The sequence below is a fragment of the Lichenostomus cassidix genome, chromosome 19 (genome assembly GCF_008360975.1).
Source record: "Lichenostomus cassidix isolate B80296 chromosome 19, HeHo_3.0, whole genome shotgun sequence".
In the NCBI taxonomy this organism is placed as follows: domain Eukaryota; kingdom Metazoa; phylum Chordata; class Aves; order Passeriformes; family Meliphagidae; genus Lichenostomus; species Lichenostomus cassidix.
The window spans coordinates 9,818,183-9,839,458 of record NC_139499.1 but is presented as its reverse complement, the minus strand read 5'-3'; the positions used below and the strand labels follow the sequence as shown (position 1 = coordinate 9,839,458).

Below are 21,276 nucleotides of genomic sequence, written 5' to 3'. Positions count from 1 at the left end.
AAAACCTTATGTGTGTTTGCAGCACAGGAAATTGGAATAATAGGAAATAACAGCTTTTGTCAGCTCTTGTCCTAGACAGTTTCTGGCTCTAACAAGCTGAGTTGCAGTATGAAAACTCAGAGGAAGGGACAAGGAAGTGAGGGGGAAGAAACATGGGGATGCAGATCACAGGGAATATTTGACTTTTCCAAAGACACAGCATAAGGAGGTGGCAAAGTCAGGGCTGAGTTTTCAAGTCGTGGCTGTCAGGTTCTGGGGCTGAGGAGTGAATGGCTTTTCCCTGAGACAGGATTAAACCCCCAGCTCCCCATTGCCAGACTCTGGGGATAAAGACTTGCAGTACCTTTGCAGACAGAAGTTAGAAACATCCATGGCTCACTGTGTGGGTAATTAAAATGTCCTGTCCCCTCTGCTCTGTGTGTTCTGTTCATCTACAAAGACAGGATTTGGTGACAGTGATCACAGGACTTGGTTTCACATCCCCCTCTCCACCCCTCCTGCAAGTTTATCATCATTATTATTATTTTTATTTTTATACGGCAGCTTGGCAGGCTGGGAGCTTACTAAGGAACTTTTTCCTCTCTGATTACAAGGGATGTGTGAATAAAGTAGAATGGTATTGATTCACACCAATCTATGCATCGACTGTGTGGGAGCCACTTGCAATTCCCAGCAGCACCGGAAAGCTTTGCAACAGGGAGAAATATGACCAGGCAAGTTGAGAAAATAAATTAAACTAGTGTCAACTTTTCTTGTTTCTTCCCTCATTATTAATGGATGGAATGGGGCTCGTTTATCAAGAAGAGGAAAAATTAATTGACACGGGCTTTAATGTTATTATGCCTGGCTTGTCTGGTCACATTTCTTCATTTTTAATTTTTTTTTTTTTTACTTTTGAAAGGCATTTTATTACCTTTCACAAGACCAGCTGCCAAAACTATGGGTATAAACAAGAAAGCAGGTGCATAAATAATACCACAGCAGGACTGGACCTTTCTCTGTTTGAGAGCTTAAGTAACTCAGATCTGAGGAGCAGAGCAGACGCCAGCGAGCGGCTCAGGTCTGCAGCCGTGACACAAAGGGGGAGCACAGCCTGAACTAATATTTCCTCGTTCCCATGCTGGGAGCTGCCGTGGGTGTCAGGCTGGATGTTCCCAGCTGTCAGCACAGCCACTCCTCGGGCAGCTCCCACGCCAGGGATCAGGGAGCCCAGGGACCCCCAGCCCTGCCCGTCCTGTCCCAGAGGGGAGGAGGAGCAGGCTCTGTGGGGCACACTGGGGTGAGGGGGGACTGATCCTGCACTAACAAGTGACACTGGGGTGGATATAACACTTGCTGAGCAGCAGGAGTGAGGTTTAGGCAGAGCCCTGTTGGTGTGAAAATCTCCTTTGTGCTCTCCCTGCTCTCGTCCCCTGCGCTTGTTCTTTGGGATTGTGGTGCAGGACAAAGGAGCTTTGGTGATCCCCTGGTTCCCAGAATGTTTTCAGGAGCTCTGGTTGCTGTAAGTGCAGGATGAGGCCATCCCAGTGCAGAGACCCCACAGCCTCCCCAGCAGTGTGGGCACAGCTCGGGCAGAGGCAGCACAGCAGATGAGATGGAGCACCTTGCTCCACATCATCAGGTGACTTCAAACAGGCTCCTCCAGCTCCAGCTGCAGTGTCTTCACCCACCAGAGCATCTTTTTGGTGGCTGGAGAGCCCCTCAGAGCTGTGCCTGCCTGCTGGAGGTGCTTTGGCTCAGGCACAGGCAGTTTGCTCAGGTCCTGGTCTGCCCATCAGAGCCCTCCAGGGCTAACCCCAGCCTTAGCCTGGCTTTAACCTCTGTGCTGTGGGATGCAATCCCTTGTTTTCCTTGTTGCAAGGCGAGCACAGGTTGGAGAGAGAGACCTTTAAGCTGCTTTTGTGTAACTCTGCCAGCCAGTGACGTCCTCGGCGTGTGCAGCCACAGCTGTGACATGGGTCACTGCACAGCCAGACCTGGGGCTGGGAATGGTGCTGCCAGCCAGGGAAGGGAGATGGATTTCATGGCAGTGGTGTCGTCATCTCAGCTATATTTTACCGAGGTTGACGTAAAAACTCTCAAGTGATGACAAAAGTGTGAAATATAGTTGTTTCAAATGTGGAGAAAACCAAAATACAGAACACGGGAGCACTGACATTTGGTATCTTCAGTCTGGCTTCTTAATAGTATTTATGGCTTCTGCCTATTCTTCTCCAGTATTTTAATCTTTTTGTGGTTTCAGTCACTTTCTCTGAACAATGTTTCTCTTATTTCTGGAATAGTCTGGCAGACCTTGCTGAGCTGCCCCTGTGGAGCTGCACAGAGCTGCCTCCCCAAGAGGCCTGGGCAGCTTCTGTGGCTGAGCAAGGCTCAGGATCAAAAGAGGCTTTTCACAAAATTATTGAGGTTGGAAAAGACCTCCAAGATCATCGAGGCCAGCCTGTGCCCAATGCCCACCTTGTCCCCAGCCCAGATCACTGAGTGCCACATCCAGGCTTTCCTTGCACACCTCCAGGGATGGAGACTCCAGACCTCCCTGGGCAGCTCCTGCCAAGGCCTGACCACCCTTGCCATGGAGAAATTCTTCCTGATTTCCCTGTTTTGGTGTCACAAAGGTGTGTTGGAGGATGTGTCCTGACCCATCAGATGTCAGGTGTCGGGCTGGCGTCATTGTGGTGCTCATTAACCAGCAGATGAATGGAGTGGTCTGACTCCTTTTTCAGCAGATGAATGGAGTGGAATAATTCCTTTTCCCCAGCAGATAGCAGAGGAGGGTTTTTCACCTGAAGGTCATGGATAAATGTCTCAGCTTCCTTTAGTGCTGGTGCTTGGCTCAGAGCCTCTCGTTTGGGGCATCTGTTTGCCTCTTACTTTATTTTTTCCCTCTTCTTTGTCTTTTCTTTTACAGAAAAGATTATTCAAATGAATATTCAGTTTTATTCATTTGAATAAAAAACCCAACCGTTTGACTCTGTTAAATGCTTATCTCTTAAATAGAGCTTGTTAGCTTCCAATAATAGCTTCATTCAGAAGGATGCAGTATAATTTCATTTTAAAACGTGTGCTCCTTGACAACCGGAATCCTATTTCTGTCACCGTTTTCAACAGCCGCCTTTGTTTTGGGTTAATCTTTTCCACACACTTTCCGAGAACCATTTTTTTGTTGACTCTTAGTACCTCTCAGAAGAAATAATTGTCTATTTAGTCCGGGAAGGTTTCTGAGAGTTTTGGTAATTTAAAAATGAGCATGTATTCATTGTGGGAACTAATCAGAACACGCGTGCAGGGGGATCTTTGTGTGGGTGCAGTTATTAAAACTTGGAATTTGATATCCAACAAGTGAAACAAGAAAAGATTCACAGAATGGTTTGGGTTGGAAGGAACCATAAAGCTCATTTCATTCGCAGAGGTCACCTCTGGTGTTCTTCTCCAGGCCAGTCTGACCAAGTGCCACAGATCTTCCAGAAACCTGCAAATGCCTGCTGACACCTACAGATTGATATTTTATTGTTATGGAATGCAGCAAGCTGGGTGGCTATCTGATTTAATCAGACAAATAATTTCTTTATAAACCTGTGCTTAAGCCATATGGAGTGGGATGAGAATGGGAAATTAGTTTCCGAGTCCAGACGTGTAATGACTGCAGTGGCTTCCTCGTGGTGTTCAGCATATTAGGGCTAATCTCCTAAATTCCCTCTTCCCTCCATCCTGGCACCAAGACCTGACTCAAGTTAAAAGAGAAATCCTCAACTGCAGCACTCACTAATGAGCTGCTAATGATGAAGATGTTGCTGTTGCTCAAACAATTAATGACTTGTAGCCCCAGCCTGGCCATCTCATGGCACTGGGCAGTCCTGGCCCTGCTTTGCTCCCAGCTCTGGGATTCCTGGGATGCCACATTCAGGCAGTTAACCACAAAAATTTTAGGTTTAACTGCAGGTCTGTTTAAGGTAGATTTAAATGGAGTAATTTAGAAGGCGAATGAAAGACTTGAGTTATGTAAAAGAATTCAAGCTGCTGCCTGCTCTAAGTGCAAAGGAGAGCAGTGGTGTGAGCCTGGTGTGCTGTTGGGTGATGTGTCACACCTTGGAGAAGGGCTAGAAACCATTCCTGGTGGGTTTCCCCCAGTAAGGGGGTCTGAAGTGGGAGGGGAACATTCCCCATGGCCACACATACTGTGCATGCCCAAACAAGCTGTCCAGGAACAGAGTAGAGTCCTGCAGTTTGGGGGATGCAGTTCATCCTGTTATTAGCTTCTTAAGATTTCATTAGCATAATTGGCATCGATGTTGACTCATCAAACCTTCTCCAGCAGATGAGATGGAGTTTTTTGTCGAGGAAGGAGCAGGGAACACTGTGTAGCTGTGGTGGGCTGGCAGATCCTTCAGTGCAGCCCCAGCAGAGCAGACTCAGTGCACAGCTACAGGCAGGCAGCAGGCATCAAACAGCCTAAACCAGCCCCAATCCTGGGCTCTTTGAAGCAGCAGTGGAGAAGAGAGGAACGATTAGATCAGAGGCCTTAAACGTAATGGGTTCCTGGAGGCCTCAGGATGTCCTGATGAGGTATTAGAGGAAGTAATTCAGGAAGAAAGGGACAAATAACCACCTCCGGAGCAGGGCTGACCCGGCGAGCAGCAGCACAGAGAGCATGGAAACACACAGTGCTGCCCTGTGTTTGGGAAGCATTGGGGTTTTTCTCCTTGCCAGGGGTAAATGAGGAATCATCTTCTGTCTTCCCGGATTTTTATGGTTTTTGGGTCGTGTAATGAGTCAGCTCTAATGGAGAAGTCCCGTGGAATTAAACAAGAGATGAAATCAATATGGTTCCATAGAAATATAATTGGGTTTTGTAGAGATTGCTCTTAAAAACCTATAAGGTGTAAAAGAAAATACAGCCTTATTGTAGTTTCTGAGCCATCATGTAACTGGGGTGTAACTATCCATTAAATTCTGCAGGATGGATCAAAAAATCCATAAGGAGGTTTTAATTCTCCATTAAATCCTATGGAAGAGCTGGAACAGAACCGTATTAATTTTCCCTGAGACAATGCTTCTTCCCTCCATTAGGCTGCAATAAGCTCAGGAACAGCTCCACAGGCAGCAGGTGTAGTCACACATGCGTGTTGTTATGGAAGTTTTCCAAAGTCCCAATGGCTAAATAATTCTTTATTGAAATGAAATTGTTACACTTAACTAATATTTTCCTTCCCCCTCCCCTTTTTGTATCTTTATTAAATAGGATTCGGCTTCGTAACCTTTGAAAACGAAGACGTGGTGGAAAAAGTCTGTGAAATTCATTTCCACGAAATCAATAATAAAATGGTGAGTGTTGCTGCATGGTGGTGGGTGGGTGGCAGGGAGCTCTGAGCCTGTGTCACACACGTGTGCCATGCCCAGGGTGCTGGGACAGCCCTCTGGGGACGCTGGGCACACCGTGGGTGCTGGAGGGCGCTGGGGACAGGAGGCTCAGCCTGGGGACAACTGATCAGCCCCAGCTCTGTCCCTGATGGGCACAGCCTCAGGAGCTGCCCCAGAGCAGGTTTGGTGTGTGAAGCCAAAGGGCTTGAGGAAGGTGTGAGTCAACCTGTTGAGCTTCTGGAGCATCCCTGGAGGAGCTGTTTTCACCCTGCCCTGCTCCCAGCTGGAGTTTGGGGAGGGCAGTGCCCTGGGGTGGCTCTTGCACCCCATGTGCTCCCAGGAATGCTGCTCTGGGTCACTTCTGGGTCTGCTCCTGCTCTGCTGTGGCTGTCCCTGTGTCCCAGGGAGCTGTGGCTCTCTGCCATGGAGCCACAATCACCTCCCACCCAGGCCCAGCCCAGCAGCCAAACCCGGGTGAAGTTCCTCCTCAATGACAGGCAGGTTCCCAGGTTGTGGGTTGCCCTGAGCCAGATGAAAAGGGGCATTTGTATTTCAATTGCTGCAGTAACTTTGATATTTTCAGCTAAAATATTCTTTTTCCCTTTGTCAAAACATTCTTTGCTTCTCAAATGTGTATTCAGATATGCATTGTATATTGGTCTGATATGTGTTCACAGACTTTAAATTCAATAATAGAGCTTTTAGTGTGGATAAGATCAAAGCAATCTCCTTGGCATATGCTGGAGGCCTGATTCAATATTTGACTTGCTAATTTTTCCCAGGGCACTGAAATAATATTCCTTATATTGTTCCTCCCTGCAATATGCATCAGAAATAAAAGTGAGGGTCCCCTTGGCCAAATGTGGGGTGGGATGTTGGGGCAGTGCTCCTGGTCCTCTGGGAAGTCTCTTGCTCCACTGCAGATGGATGCTGTTGGACTTTGCCCTGCCCTGCCCTGTCGTCCCCCAGCCCCTCCTGCCCTGGGGTCTCCTGCCTGTCCCCACAGTGCCTCACCGAGTGCCTGTGGGGTGGGGGAGGCTCATTGCCTTTCTGTCGTGACTAAATGCTGTTAATCTGCCTTAAAACAGAAGAACAGAACAAACCTCAGTCACCCCCACACGACAGACAAATCGGAAATGCTTGGGATGTAAATTTAGGATTGGCAGGTGGGAGGGAAGAGCTCCCTGCCAGGATTCTCCTATCCACAGCAGGATAACACTCCACAGGTTTAGTTATTCCCCACAGCAGGCTTTTTTCTGGAGCAGGGCTCAGGATTGCCCTGGGGAGGGAGCTGGATGGAGCAGCAGCTGTGCCCCAGGCAGGGACAGCGTTTGTGCTTCATCCCATGGGCTGCAAAAGCCTCACCTGGCTCTGGGCATCCCCTGGGAGGGGAGGAATGGGGGAGAGCTGTTGGATTATTCCTTCCCAGGTGAAAGGCTGCACAGCAAGGTAACAGAGCATGGAGGCTGGGACAGGGTGGAAACACTCGAGGAACATTACAAAGAGAAACAGTTTGGGGTGTTGGTGTTTGTTGCTGGATAATTAAAATACACCCCTCCCACTCCTGTGCCCACTCAGTGCCCCCTCCAGGTGCCACCATCTCTGAGTGTTCCCTTCTTGTCACTTCTTGAGCACTGATTGTGAAAGCAGCCCACGAGCAAGGGGATGAGACATGATCCTGTCTTGGGACTGAGTCATCGCCTGGCTGATGTGTCTGCGGATGAATTCGCAGCCCCTGCGGGGCCAGGGAGCTGGGTGTGCATGTGGTGGGGAGCTGGGGTGACACACAGCTGGCCTGGGGTGACACACAGCTGGCTGGGGGCAGTGCTGGGGTCATGTCACACTTGGATCCTGCTCCCCTCTGTCCCTGAGCCATGGAGGGGACAGCTTCTCTCAGCCCCAGCCTGAGGTGAAGGGGTTTGCAGCAGCTCAGTGAGCTGGGACTGGGACACCCCACCCCTGTCCCCATCCCTCCCCACATCCCTGTCCCATCCCCAGCTGGGATATCCACAGCTCCGTGGGCTCTGGCTCACCCTGAGCTCACTTTTCCTCATCTGAACGCCGTCGTTTCCCCAAACGCAGGGCAAGCAAAGGGCACAGGGGTGGCTCTGGCTCTCCCCAGCCTATTTCCAGCTCCAGTCTCCCTGGCAGGCTATTTTTAGCTCATCCATTCTGCTTCTGTTGCCATCCGTAAAGCTTAGAATGTCAAATGTAATATTAAACGAGCAGTGGGACAGTGAAAAGAAAATGCCAGGGAGGTATTTAATAAATGGAAGGTGGAATTTACGTGGGAGGCCAAAGATGCTCCAAACATTGCAGGGGGACAATAAACCCAAATGAGCTGTCCTCGGATTATTGTTCTTTTGACAGGAGCAGGCTGCTTTGCAGAGAGACACCTGTTTTTCTAAGGGCTGCAAAAGTAGCTGGAAAAGAAAGGTGATGGAGTAATCCTTCTCCCATAGATCCCACTGTGGTGGAGTCATCCACATCCTGGGGGCAGTGCTGGCCAGAGGGGTGATGAGCTGAGCCTGCAGTCAAGGTTTTGTGCCAAGCTCTCTAGCAGCTGGCAGAAATGTTGGGCTGTTCTAGAGCAGACTGTGACACTGCCCAGCACCTGGGGTTCTTCCTCCTTCTCAGGTTTTGCAGGTTTTGTGGGCTTTGGACACTTCAGGAATGGGGCAGCCACAGCTTCTCTGGGCAACCTGTGCCACTGCCTGTTCCAGATCCTTGAGTTCCAAGCCCCAGCCACTGACATAATCTGAGGGATCAACAGAGCCACAACTCAGTGCATTTTTTAAACTAAGATTTAAAACCTCTTTGCTGCTGCCTGGTGTAGCTTGCCATGGTGTGAGTGACACGCTGTCCCCAAGGTGACTGGAGCCCACCAGGCTGCAAATCACACGTTGCTGGCACAACAAAGTCTCCTTGTCTTTGGGTGGCTCAATGGGGGTTTGTGCATTGTGGGTATCACGCATTCTGCTTTCCTCAAAATAGCCCTGGTTTCCCTGGAAAGCTGCTAACCAGGGGTTTGTGAGACATCCCTGGCTGAGGGCTGACAGCCTGTTTTGTTGTGCTGGGTATAAGAGGCTTTTCACTCCCCAGCTCAGCCCTCCTGGGTTCTCGTGGCTGAGACTGCTCCGCTTGACCCACGAGTACCCCAGTGTAAGGTTAATTCTCCAAACTAGACTAAACAAAAATACTGAATTTTAGTTTCCCTGCCTTTTTTTTCTTCTTTTTTTTTTAGCCTTGGAGTTAAACCTTTCTTTGTTGGGCTGCTGAAAGTGCAGCACATCCTCGTACGGGGAGGTGGAAAAAATCTGGAAATTATTAAGATGCCCAGAAACGCTGAACTGAAAGTTTGAGTGAGATCCAGATGTGTATACAAAGACCCTCATCGGGCAGCTCTCAGGGACAATTCAGATTGGAGCTGAGCCCTGACTCATAAATCCATATACATATAAATCCATATACATTCCCTCTTGGAGAAGCCCCACTGCATGTCCTGTCACATGTGTGACATCCCTGCTGCCTCCCAGGTTGTCCACTTGGCTAGGGAGTGGTTATAGCCATTTCCATCACATTCCCCATAAAGACAGGGCCGGATTCTGACAGAGCAGCAGCCAGGCCCCTCTTTTCTGCTTTTGCTGTTGATGAACATGTCCCACTGGCAGCAGGGCTGGGTTGCTGTCTCACAGGGCGTTGGTGGAAGCAGCACGTGGTTCCAGTGGCATTGAGCAACTTCCAAAGGCAGCAGCACTAACTGAAAGTGAAAGAATGCAGATCCTTTATTAATAGGGTTTACAGAAATTTTCTGCTGGGTAGAAATATTGATTCTTTATTCCTATTTTAAAAGGAGCTTTTTGTAATGATCACTGGGAGTCGTTTTCTGTTATCGATTGCAATGGAGCTGTGCTGGAGCCCTCCCTCCATTCATCCCTCTCCCACAAGTGCTGGTTTCCCTTTCAGGAACATGGAACTTCTTAAATCAGCATTTCTGTCATCTTTGGGGGGTTGCAGTGGGTGGTTAAAGAGACACACACGTTTGCTCTTTTAAATCTGGTTACGCTATTCTGGAAGTTCACCTTTGAGCGGGAGGAGGTGTGGGGAGGCAGACGCTAAAAATAAACCTCCCCCCCTTAAGTAGATCAGTTCTGCATTTGACATTTACATGGAATTCATTTGCATCTCATTTGTACATGTTTCTGCTCAATAGGTAGAATGTAAGAAAGCACAACCTAAAGAAGTGATGTTTCCACCAGGGACGAGAGGAAGGGCACGTGGATTGCCGTATACCATGGACGCTTTCATGCTAGGGATGGGAATGTTGGGTAAGTGCTGCAGCCTCCACTCCAGAGCCTCTGTTGTCTCCCTCATTTCCAAACCCTTAAGCCACAGGGTGAGCAAATCCCTGCACCTGTGTGGGTGCCAGGCTGAAACTTTAGCAGGGGTGGAGTGAAGAAAATAATCCTGTCTGTGGTAAATGATTAACTCCCCCCCCCAGCCTGGAATATAAAAAATTTGCATTTAAATGGATGTTTTAAATAGCCTGTTTTACTCTTACTCGCAAAAATAGAATGATGAAAGATGCAGTGTGTTCATTCTGACTAAAAATGATCTCTCCCCTTTTTTAGAGGAATTGAGTCACACATTATTCCCCTTCTTTTAAAGGTAGCTTTGACAGTTCAGCATAGATAATTGAAAATCTTGCTGGTTCTTAAATGGCATGGATGGAGGAAGCGGGGAGATGCATAACAGGACAGGTCGCAACAATAATTACAAGTTTCAAGGAGATGGAATGGTATTTTAGTCCTGAGTATTGTGTCCAGAAAATACTAATTAAATGGGATAAATGATATTTAATGGCAAAATTCTATTTGTGCACGAGGTCTATTTAGTTATAATTGGTTCTCATTTGTTTCTGCCTAGATAATTCTTTCTATACAATGTGACAACCTCTGGATACTCTGTCCTCAGCCAAAATGCTGCTAATCCATTGCCAGTGGTTTTTTTTGTAAAACACCATATATTTTAAACTTTCTGCTCCCTTTGTATCCCTGGACTTTCCCTCAGCTGTCACCTCCTGTGTCCATGAAGCATGTGGAAATGGGAGGGCAATCTGGAGGTGTCCCCAGGCAGCATGAGCCTTTCCCAGGCAGTGTCCCCCTTCAGGATGCTTTGACTTTCCTGTCCTGGGTTTAGGTGATCCCAGAAACTGAGCACAAAACCTTAGAATCTGGGTTTGCCCTGAGCTCTGCCAAGCAGATTCAGGGGCTGGTTGAACTGCTGGAGGACCCCAAAGCCCCTGGGGTGAGCGTCAGGTCAGAGGACTCGGTTCCTGCAAGGATCAGGCTGTTACAGTGAGGTGTCTGACACCAGGCACTGCCTGATTTGATAGGAAAAGCTTCCTGCCATGTTTGCTTTATCTCTGAATTAATAGTACTTCTGTTCGTGTGGCTGGAGCGATCCATTTCTGGGATGTGTAATCAGGTTATTTCAGCTGATCATCTGTTTTGCTGTCCCCATGCTCCACCACCACCCTGCCCCACGGTGTTTGGAAATCACATTTTATGCTTAAAATATTTATCTTGCTCTAGTCAGTCTGTGATTTCGTTACCTGTGTGTTCCCAGTGTGCCCAAGCCGATGTACTTGATTTCTGCTGTTTCTCTTCCTTTCCCACCTGGCCTGCCTGAGGCTGGGGTGCTGGAGGTGGAGTGTGGAGGTCTGTGTGCCACCGTGCCAGCCAGTCCTGCTGGCTGCAGGAGGAGAGAGTCCAGGTCACCCTGGGAAGCCAAGAAAATCCACAGCACCATCATCCTCCCCCATACGGCCTCAGCCCCTTTCCTTGCAGCTGGATCCACCCCAGTATCCTGAAGGGAAAATTCAGCCCCCAAGTGCAGTGTGAGTCCATTCCCACCAGGGCTGTCTCTCTGGGAAAGGATCATTTCAAGCTGTGAGAACCAAGGAAAGAAGCCCTCAGTGAGTGGAGCTGCACAGAGGAAGGGATGAGGCACCTGTTGGTCCTGCAGTGTGGGGCTGAATCACCCTGAGTGGTGCTGCTCCAGCCAATCCCACACTGCCCTCCCTGCATTTCAGATCGGGGGGACTTGCTGAGCATTAGTGATTGATCCGTGTTGAAGGCCAGATGCTTCATTATCCACTCAAGCTGGTTTTTCATCTTCCAAGTTCCTGCTTGCTACAGTGGCACCTGTTAAATAATTAAGTGCTAAACAAGGAAATTGCAGCACAGGAGAGCAGAGCTGCTGGATGGCCGTCAGAAACCCCTGGTTTTCAAGGCTGCAGGGCTCATCCCTGCAGGAAGAGGGGCATAATTAACCCATCAAATGATCAGACACAGAGTTCCATCGCTGCTGCTGCTGAGTGTTCCGTGGGGTCTCACGAGGCTGGGTCAGGTCTATCCTGTTCCTTCTGTTCCGTGCCCAGCTGGACTGAACCAGAGCAACTGGGGCTGCTCAGAAAAGATTTTCATACCTGTTTCCAGAAGCCCATGTTCAAGGTCACCTTCTCCAGCTGCTGTTCATGGGCAGAGGAGGGAATCGGGGGAACGAACGCACCAGACAACCCAAAGGAAGGAGCGGGGAGCGACTCCCTCCAAAGCTATTAAGGAAGTTGGTCTTTTTCATTAATCACAGCCTCCCCAAGGAGCCTGCAGCAGCCAGGGTCTAAAGGTGCGCAGGCAGCCGCTTCTGTGATGATTTGGTTGATTGGAGCAAAATTAAAGTGTTCTTCTGAAAGGATTTTTTGACTCGGAGAGCGCGGGCAGGCTGAGCCCTCTGCCAGGACGGCTGCTGGGCTGGCTGGGGCTGGGGCTGCTGGTGGGACATGCCAGTCTCAGGGAGAGCAGGAGCATTAATGAGCTCTCTGCACCAAGAGTGGTCAGAGTGGATCCAGTTTTGCTGATCTCCCTCTCCCTGTCAGCCCACCCAGCAGGAGGAGCTGCTCCCCAGCCCTGTGGGTGCTCATGAAGAGACCCCATGTGTCCCACTGCACATCTCTGGCTGAGTGGCAGCAGCTTGGTGACCAAGAAACTTGCCCTGTGCCTGGATCCTCGTGCTAGCACCTGGACTTGGTGTGCAGATCAGGAGCCTTGTCACCCAGGAGTGTGTGGGTGTCACAGCATTGCTTTTTGCCCTCTGTTCAGATCTGTGCCTGAAAACTGGAAAAGAAGAAGGGAAAGAAGAGAGCAACAGAGGAGCAGAATTAGGAGATGATCTCCCCTTCCCACCTGAAGCTGCTCTCTGTGTCTGGGACACCAGAGCAACGACAGTGGTGACACCTGGCTCTGGAGGTGACCCTGAGCTGGGCCCACAGCACTCATTTCTCCTGGTGATGGGCATCTTCCTGGTGTTCAGTGTTAAAATTGGGCTCCTTTTAGCTTGCAAACCCATCCAGAGGTGGGAGCACTCAGCCCCCAAACTTCACACCCCTGGAACACAGATTTCAGGAGGTCTCTGGCAGGGCTGTGTTTCTGCACACGCTCAGTCTAGGTAGGCTGAGCTCATGCATAAAAGAAGCTTGTGCCCTTCAAAGAAAGTCATTCCTTTTTCCACCACGCACTGTTCAGTGGAGTAGCAGCTGCAACTCAGAGCAACATTTGGAGACAACTTTCTTGCATTTTCTGGAGCATTTGAACTAATTTTGCAGAGGTGTCCTGGCCCCTATGTTCTCAGTGTTCCCACATATTGACCATGAATTTTGTCCACCTTATCACCAAATTTTAAAATGAAGACATTTCTATAGCCTGGACAGGAGCTGGGTGGTAGCAGTGGTGTGAAAGTGGTTTGGTTGCTGGTTTGAGTTCTGCTTCCATGGACAGGAGAGTCTTGCTTTGAGGGAGGTGACCCAGTCAAAACTTGGATTTTGGTTTAGCAGCAAGGGATAATGCAAGGGATTGATCATTCCCCAGGACTACCAAGGCAAATCAACTGCTCAGTGCCCAGTGGAGGATGAGGATGGCACCTAATGGGAATGTTGGTGTTCAGGACCATAATGTGGTGTGATGGAGCATCCACGTGGGCATGGCATTACCACACCATTGATATTCAGCCAGGCAATGTCCCCACGCAGATCAGGCTTCGAGTCGTTAGAGCAGAGCTGGGCACTGCAGCAGTAAATGAAGAGGAAAATTGAAGTAATGTTGTATTATAAATTTATGATTTCATCTCCTGACTTCGAGAGTGCTGAGCTCTGGCAATGCCAGCAGAGCCCCCAGGCAGCTTGGCTGGTGCTGTGGCTGTCAGGCACAGCCAGGTTTGGCCAGGGACAGCAGGGCTGCCCTGGGGGCAGAGGCAGGACCATTCTAGGGCAGACAGCAGAAGAGGTGGCATCCAAAATCACTGTGGGCAGCTGCCATCCCCACCGTGCTGATCCAGCTCGGGCCACAGGTAGCACACCTGCAGAGCTCAGGTGCTGCCCAGCACATTGGCCCCTGTTCCCCTACAGTGTGAGCTGACAGATCTGCTCCAGAACTGTCTGAATCTGAATAAACTGAATTCTTCCTCTTGGCGAGGAGAGAGGGGCTGCGGTCGGACGCCGCAAAGCGATTTTTCAGTGGTGTTAATGGCACTACTTACTTAGCAAACAATCCATTTATCAATAGTGTTGTTAAAAAAAAAAAAAAAAGGAAAAAAGGTTTGTAAAGCTTAACTCTGAAAGATCTGATTTAATGACAGAGGTGATTAATTTCTAAGGGAATCCAGCTGTTGAGCTGTGAAAGCAGGGCTAAGCAGTGTGTACATACCGCTGAGCGCCGCGTGCTGTCCGGGCGGCGCAGGGCTGCCTTCGCCTGGCACTGCTTAATCCCATCATCAGAATTCAGCCAAGCATTTTTATCTTCCACTTTTAGATTATGATTAATAGTACGCTGAATGTATATATAAATCTGATCGGAAATGGAGGGACTTGCTGCAGCAGGAAAATAGCCGGGTGATGGATGAGTGTATTAAAGGATAAATAAAAGCAGAGATAGAAGCCCCCCAGAAGAGCCATTCGGCTGCTGAGCGTGTTCTCGGGCTCCAGCCCAGCTGCTGCCAAGATTCCCACTGACTTCAGACAGTGGAAGAAAACCTTTCCTGATGTTTCTTGGTCTGGAGAGGTCTGGGCTGACGCTGAGGCTCAGTGGGGACGTTCTGCAGCATTTAGTGCACTGGAATTGTGCTGGGTGGTGCCTGTTTTTATGAAAACTGGGCAAGGAAGGGTTGAGAATCAATGTGAGGTTGGAATTTTAGGGAACACCCTGAGTGTACAGGACACCTTGGGACATTGGCCATGCAGGTCAGAGCAAATAGCCACCGTGGGAGTAGAGAGAATGGCTGTGCTGTGTGAGGGTAGGGAACTTAAACCAGGGTCACAGTGTGTGACTCCATGGCTGCTGCCAGCCCAGACACAGCCAGGGACCACTGGGACATCCAGCACATCCCTCATTCCAGCCAACAGAGTCACCACTTGGTGCCTTCACTGAGGTGGTTTTATTCACAGAATGCTCTCAAGTGGGTTTTTCTCCTAATAAACCTCCCAAAGCTGCCCGAGGTCGGCTGTGCTGCTGCTCTACCTCAGAAAGGGCCTTTGGAAGCACCTCATGCAGCTTCCTTCTACTTTCCTGAAAAATTAAAAGCTCTTTGACTCCCTGGCTCGTTGCTGCTGCTGCCTCCAACTCTTTGATGTGTTAACTGTTGTCCTTCACACTCCCGGGATAAAGAATTACTACTACCTTAATCTCCAACTGTCAATAGCTCTGAAGCAAAGTACATTCATTGTAAGCTCTCCAAATGTCAGAGCAAACCCGTGTTATGTGTTTAGCCTTAGCATTTGGCATTTACTCTTCCAGCTAACAAGTATGCACAGTCCTTGGGCTCCAGACACCAAAGTGCATGTTAATTACCAGAGTGACAGGGCTCCTGCTCGGAGCTCGGCCAGCGCCGGCAGCTCGAGATGTTTCTATTCAGGATAATGATGAAACCTCTCTGCAGTTTGGCATGAGCAGAATAAAATCTGATGTTTTAATACCTTCCGTAAAATTAGGTCTCACCCATCCTCCCTGACATTGTGCGTTGTGTTAAAAAACAACAAAACAAGCTTCAAAAACATCCTTCATTAATCCTCAAACTTCTCTCTCTCTCTCTCTCTCTCTCTTTTTTTTTTTTTCTGTGATCAAGGTTACCCGAATTTTGTTGCAACATATGGCCGAGGATATCCTGGATTTGCCCCAAGTTACAGTTATCAGTTCCCAGGTACGTACATTTCATTTGCAGATTTGCTTTATTTCCCCTCTTTCCTTCTTTTTTTTTTTGTTTTTTTCCTTTTTTTAAGTCCGTAGCTGCAAGCTGAGACAGGCAAGTCTGCAGGGAGCATCTCACACAACAGCAATTTTTTTTTAAACTATTTTAAAAATAGACATTTGCAGAGACATATTTTAAATACATTCTTCCTAACGTATAAATTGGTACTGGTTATTTGAAAACAAATTTCTTCAATTAAACCATAAAAGCAAGAGAGAATGAAGAGCTGTTACCCTCCCTTTGATGGGTTTTTCCTTTCATAGATATTGTAGAGCTACACACAGACATTCACACACACTCAGAGAGCCGCACACCCCTTCCCGTGCTGGCCTGTGGTAAGTGAATATTCACTTTTGGAGTGCAAAGTCCTTCCTTGCTGCGTTCCGTGCCGAGCTCTCGGGATTTCCTTCCCAGCAGGAGTTTCCAGCCGTGTGGTGCTGCTGTGGTTTGGCGTCGGTTCAGCTCCCCCTTCCCTCGGCGGAGCTGGGGTGGGACTGGGGCTCAGCGGGGTCAGGGAAAAACAGATCACAGAACCACAGAATAGAATGGTTTGGGCTGCAAGGGACCTTCAGAGGTCCAACCCCACTAGATCAGGTTGCTCAGAGCTCTGTCCAACCTGGCCTTGAGCACATCCAGGGATGGGGCATCAGCAAAGCCCATGCAAACCCTTTGGCCCTTCCTGCACATCCCACAGTGGGATGGCACCACACAGGACAGGGAGTTTCCTTTGCTCCAGAATTTTCCCAGGCAGCTGGAACAAGCCAGGCAGCACTGTGGTGTTTGTGGCTGAATCCCACCTGGCCACCTTGGTAAGGAGACTCCTGAATTCCTGAGCACCCTCGTCACAAGGGTCACAGTGCAGGGGTGGGAGCTTGGGGTCATGGGGACACCCAGTGAATGCCCTGCAGTGAGCAGGGAGAGGCAGGAGGACAGCCAGCACCTCGCAGGAAGGTTCTCCAGGATGGGTGAGGATGTGAACAGATGCTTGGCTCTGCAAACGTGGAGCCTTGTGTTCAGCTCTAGGTTGTTAGGATGAGACTCTGCTTTGGAAAAATACGGATTGTTGTCATCTGTAGGATGAGCATTGTCCTTGTGATGAGGTTTTTGTGCAGCTGGTTTTTGCAGGACTGACAACACCGAGGGGAACAGCACTGTGAGGGTTTGCTTATTTGATTTCACAGATGCTAGGGCTCTGCCAAAACTGAGCCATCTCTTCCCACCAGTGCTACACCCTCCCACAGCAGGCCAGGTCCAAAACAACCAGGGTGTCAGGCAGACAGTGGAGCTGCCAGGGTGGCACAGTGCTGGTGGGGACAAGGCAGGTGACCCCAGGTGACACCACCTCTGGTTCCACAGGAACCGGTGGGAGAGTCTGCTCTGGCAGGATTGCAGCCAGGAGTTGGAGGTGAGGAGGAAGCTTCAGCAGGTGTTGTGTGTTGTCTCACACTCTGACTCCTCACAATTCCATGTACCAGTTGATTCATATGAAGGCATTGAAGGAGAGACACCTTTGATAGGTTTAATGATGGAAATCGACAGAGCTTAAAAGAGTTTAATTACAAACATGTCTAAAATGAATGTGTCTGCTCGCTGACAGCAAAGGCACCTTTTGACTCGACCCCTCCTTAGATGGATTTTTGTTAAGGGCCTGTTTTTATCAAAGCAGGACTTCCAGTTACTGCCTGGTTGTTTTCAGTCTCGTGCAGAGATTGAATATGGAAAAAAACCTCAGGTGGACTGTCCCCACCAGAAAGCTGTGGGCCATGGTGGGGCCCAGGGGAGCTGAGAAGCACCAGGAGATGCTCAAGGCCCTGTCTCACCTTGTTGAGTTTCCCTGCCCCAAAGCTCTGCCCCTGCTCCCCTCCCGCTCAGATCAGTCACTCCTAGCAGCAATCAGAGCCTTTCCAGAGTTGTTGGGAGTTTCTCAGGTGATCTGGAGCTCTGGTCTCCAGAATCACAACCTGCTGGAGCACGTGGGGCATGGAGCCTCCTGGCTGGTCCAGCAGATGCTGGGGTGTCCCCTGGCTGGAGCAGCTCTTGGGGCAGAGAGCAGTGCCACAGAGCACAGCTCAGTGCCAGGGAGCCTTTCAGGAGCAGGGCAGGAGCTGAGGACAGGGAGGTGCCAGCCCTTCCTTCCGTGTGTTTTGGCACTTGCAGAAGCTCAGTGGTGCTGTGGAAGGGCTTGGAGTGTGAGAGTGCAAACTGGTGGAAGGGAATCTGAAATCTGCTTTTTGAGTAAGCTGGCAGGTTTAAAATCTCCGTGTGGTGATTTGGAGGGAGCAGTGCTCAGCTGTTTCTGCAGGAGCATCCTGGAGGCTGAGCTTCCTCTGCCTGCCAGCTCTGCAGCCCTGAAGGCTGTGCTGCTGCAGCCTCAGGAAAATACACACACAGAGAAATGTTCAGTGCCACGCTGGGCTGCTCAGGGAGGAGTGCTGGCAGTGTTTGGCACAGCACAGTTGTGTCCTCCTGCAGGTTTCCATGCTCTGTTTCCATGCTCTGGCCAGGCTGCTGGCTGGGCTGGGGTGACCCCCAGGGTTCTGTCTGCACAGCTTATGCCACCTGGTTACTATTTTAGTAAACGAAAGCCAGAAAAAGAAATTCTCTTCTGATTGAACTGTGCTGACAGTATTTCCTGTTGTCCAAGTGACATGAGGTACAAATGCCACCACATCCCACCTGTTTGCATTGCCATCCCATGTGTGTGTCAGAGCTGTGGGCAGGGTCCCCTTTGGGCTGTCCCATGTCCTCTCCCACATCCTCTCCACATCTCCGCCGTTTCCTGTGGCATGGGACAACCCCTGGCAACCCTCTGGCGACTGCTCTATCTTCCCTCATCCCGTTGCTCCTCCCAGCCCTTCCTCATGCAGTACGTTGCCTCTTTTTTTTTTTTATTTTAATTGCAATCACTCCCTTTCTGTGTCTCTTTTTTTTTTTCTTTTTTTTTATTTCTGGGACTTATCTTTTCAGTTTAATCTATTAATTTCTGTTCTTATTTCACTTTGCAGACTATTTGCCGATTTCACAAGACATAATTTTTATCAACTAGTTCTTAAAGATGCATAACAAATTAATCGGGGTTTACTACAGTGCTAATGAGAGAGAGACAGAGAAAGCCTGGGTGGTCCATGTTTAATATCAATGTCCACTGAAAAATTGCTGCTCTTACTGGCTGGTTTGATTGACTGGACTTTTTATTTTATTTTTATTTTTTTTAAAGGCTCCATATCCTCACTGCTTTGAGTTTGCTTTTTTTTTTATTATTATTTTTTTTCCTCTGCTTTGTTATGAGTTTTTAATGCCCACTTGGAATGTAACTCACAAGGATGGGGTCAGGGGCGTTCCGAAGGCATGACTTCTCACAAACTTTTTTAGAAATCATGTTACCAACAAAGTAGGAAGGATGATTGGGTTGATTTGGTGTCACAAACAGCCCCAAAGAGAGTGATTGGCGCTTCTAAGGTGATGGTGTCCAGCACATGTCACCCAGGGTGGAGTGAGATGGGGATCTCCTGTCCCTGTGCCACTGAGGGCTGAGCTCCCCCAGCTGTGTGACCCCATGGTGTCACAGACCACTCGTGTCTCATCCCCTTCCCTCTGCCTGGGGGGCTCCTGGGGAGCTGCCACCATCACATGAGAGCCACCAAGAGAGGGGCTGAGGCAGCTCCTGCCCCCCACAGCAATTCCTGCCCCACTCCCAGAGCCAGTGGGGCTTGGAGCACAGTGGAAGGTGTCCCTGCCATGGCAGGGGTGGCACTGGATGGGCTTTAAGGTCCTTTCCAACCCAAACCATTCTGGGTTTCTCTTACTCTTTGATCTCAACCTCTGACCAGCGATGGTCCCACACACTCCCTGCAGCTGCTTCTCCTTCCAAACTTTGCTTGCAAATCACGGGCAAATTTCCTAAATTCTGGCCAAGCTTTCCCTGCTTAAGCTGCATGGCACCTCTTCATCTCCACCCAAATCGCAGGAGAGCTGCAAACCTCCATCCATTGGCTTTAACAGGACCAGATTCTGGACTTTTGGGTAGAAAACACACATTCTCTTTAAATTCTGCTCTTCTGGAAGTGCTTCTACCCATTTGATAAGTTTGTGAGAAGTACGTTGCATGCTTACAGTAGAACTGTAATGCATTTTAATGTTTGTTAATCCACTTGTTAAAAATGTCGGTGTCAAAGGCTCTACAATCCACGGCTGTGCTGTTCATTTCATTAAAGATGCTTGATGTAATAATTGGGTAGTTTTCTTTTGACTTTTCTGCAGGCAATAGCTTTTTTTAATCTGTATGGCTTCTTATTATTTTGTTTGGGTTTTTTTGCTATGAATTGCTTTGCTTTTGTGAACTTGTCTTAGTGTGCATGATTTGCAAACATTTCGGCTATTGTGAATTTTCTCATTTTTTGTAAATAGTCCATCTGTGCTTTTCTTTTTTTTCTTTTATTTTTTTTTCTTTTTTATGACTTTTTTCCTGTAAGTAACTGAGGTAGAAAATAATAATAAATTGTTTACAACGGATCTGCTGTGTTGCTGCTCTCTTAGCTTGCAGTTTTAATATTTTGGTTTGGACTCTCCAAATAACCAGTACCAATGACAGTTGAATAAAAGAATAAAACCACCATCACTCAGAGCATGTGACCCGCTGTGTGAAGAACCTGCAGAGGAACAGTTACATACGAGGTGTGTTTACAGCAAAAATTACAGCTAAAAAAAGACAAAATACATTCGTGACTGGGGGGGAGAGGAAATTGCAGCATCCCCACTGATCCTCCAGCACTGTGGGGGGATGGGATGTTCCTGCACTGTTTTTGTCCCAGTTATAATTTCTTCCATCATCACCTGAGTGTTTGGGGATTGTTGAAGTTTTGTAGAAGCCTTCAGGTCAGGAATTTAAATTATTTATTTTAATTAAGGGTTTGTTTGCTTGTATGTTTGTTAAAGCTTATTAAAACCTTTGTATATGGTGAGAGGTGAGAAAAACAAATATTTTCACAAACTTTGCAGAGCTCAGGGAAATATATTTGCTTATTAATACTGGTGCTGCAAAGGCCACGAGCTCAGCCTTGGGTCACGCTCTTGCAGTGCCTGGGGCAGTGGAAATGCAACACAAGGTGGTTCAAAGTCTCAGACTGATGGGGTTTGTTCCTATGAGAGCATTTAATCCAACTTTCTGTTGAGCTTAATTTAGTTTCTTCCCTGATGACAGTTCCCAGTGTTCACTCATCAGCTCTGGGCAGGGAGATATCCTGTGTAAAAGTTATGTGTGGTGTTCACCTAGTAGGTAATGAATAGAAAATAGGTTTTTGCCAGGTGAGGAGAAGGAGCTGGTGCCAAAGACAAGGGGGATTACAATGTCATGCTTAAGGCTTTTTTGTCATAGTGTCTGAGAGGAGGAGGAGGAGGTTCCTGTGTCTGGGTTTAGGACACTCTGACAGGAGATCTGTTGCTCAGGCTCCCCCTTGGTTAATAACCTCGAAAAGGAGTGCAGTGGGGATGGGAGTGAAAGGGTGTGGTTGCAGCATCCCAGAAAGCCAACCCGTGGTGCAGTGGTGTAAAACACCCAGCTTGGGGCATGTGGTGCTTCATGGACCCTGATCCACATTCCCCTGTCCTGAAGCACCCAGCTTC

The 21,276-nt window shown here is 48.7% G+C and overlaps 1 protein-coding gene and 1 long non-coding RNA gene across 15 annotated transcripts in view; both read left to right on the top strand.

The window, feature by feature from the left end:
- MSI2 (musashi RNA binding protein 2) overlaps positions 1-21,276 on the top strand; it is a 201,549-nt gene that overhangs the window by 147,114 nt on the left and 33,159 nt on the right. For all 14 annotated transcript variants that reach the window (XR_014855768.1, XR_014855769.1, XM_085078593.1 and 11 more), the window contains exons 8-10: positions 5,240-5,322; positions 9,572-9,686; positions 15,532-15,606. Coding sequence is in view for 12 of the 14 variants with exons in the window: in XM_085078593.1 (XP_084934719.1) it covers positions 5,240-5,322; positions 9,572-9,686; positions 15,532-15,606 (273 nt within the window). In the remaining 2 variants the exon portion in view is untranslated. The remainder of the gene's footprint in view (positions 1-5,239; positions 5,323-9,571; positions 9,687-15,531; positions 15,607-21,276) is intronic.
- On the top strand, positions 15,617-20,166 carry LOC146429282 (uncharacterized). Its single transcript, XR_014855771.1, has 2 exons — positions 15,617-15,989; positions 18,660-20,166. It is a non-coding gene; the product is annotated as an uncharacterized LOC146429282 (long non-coding RNA).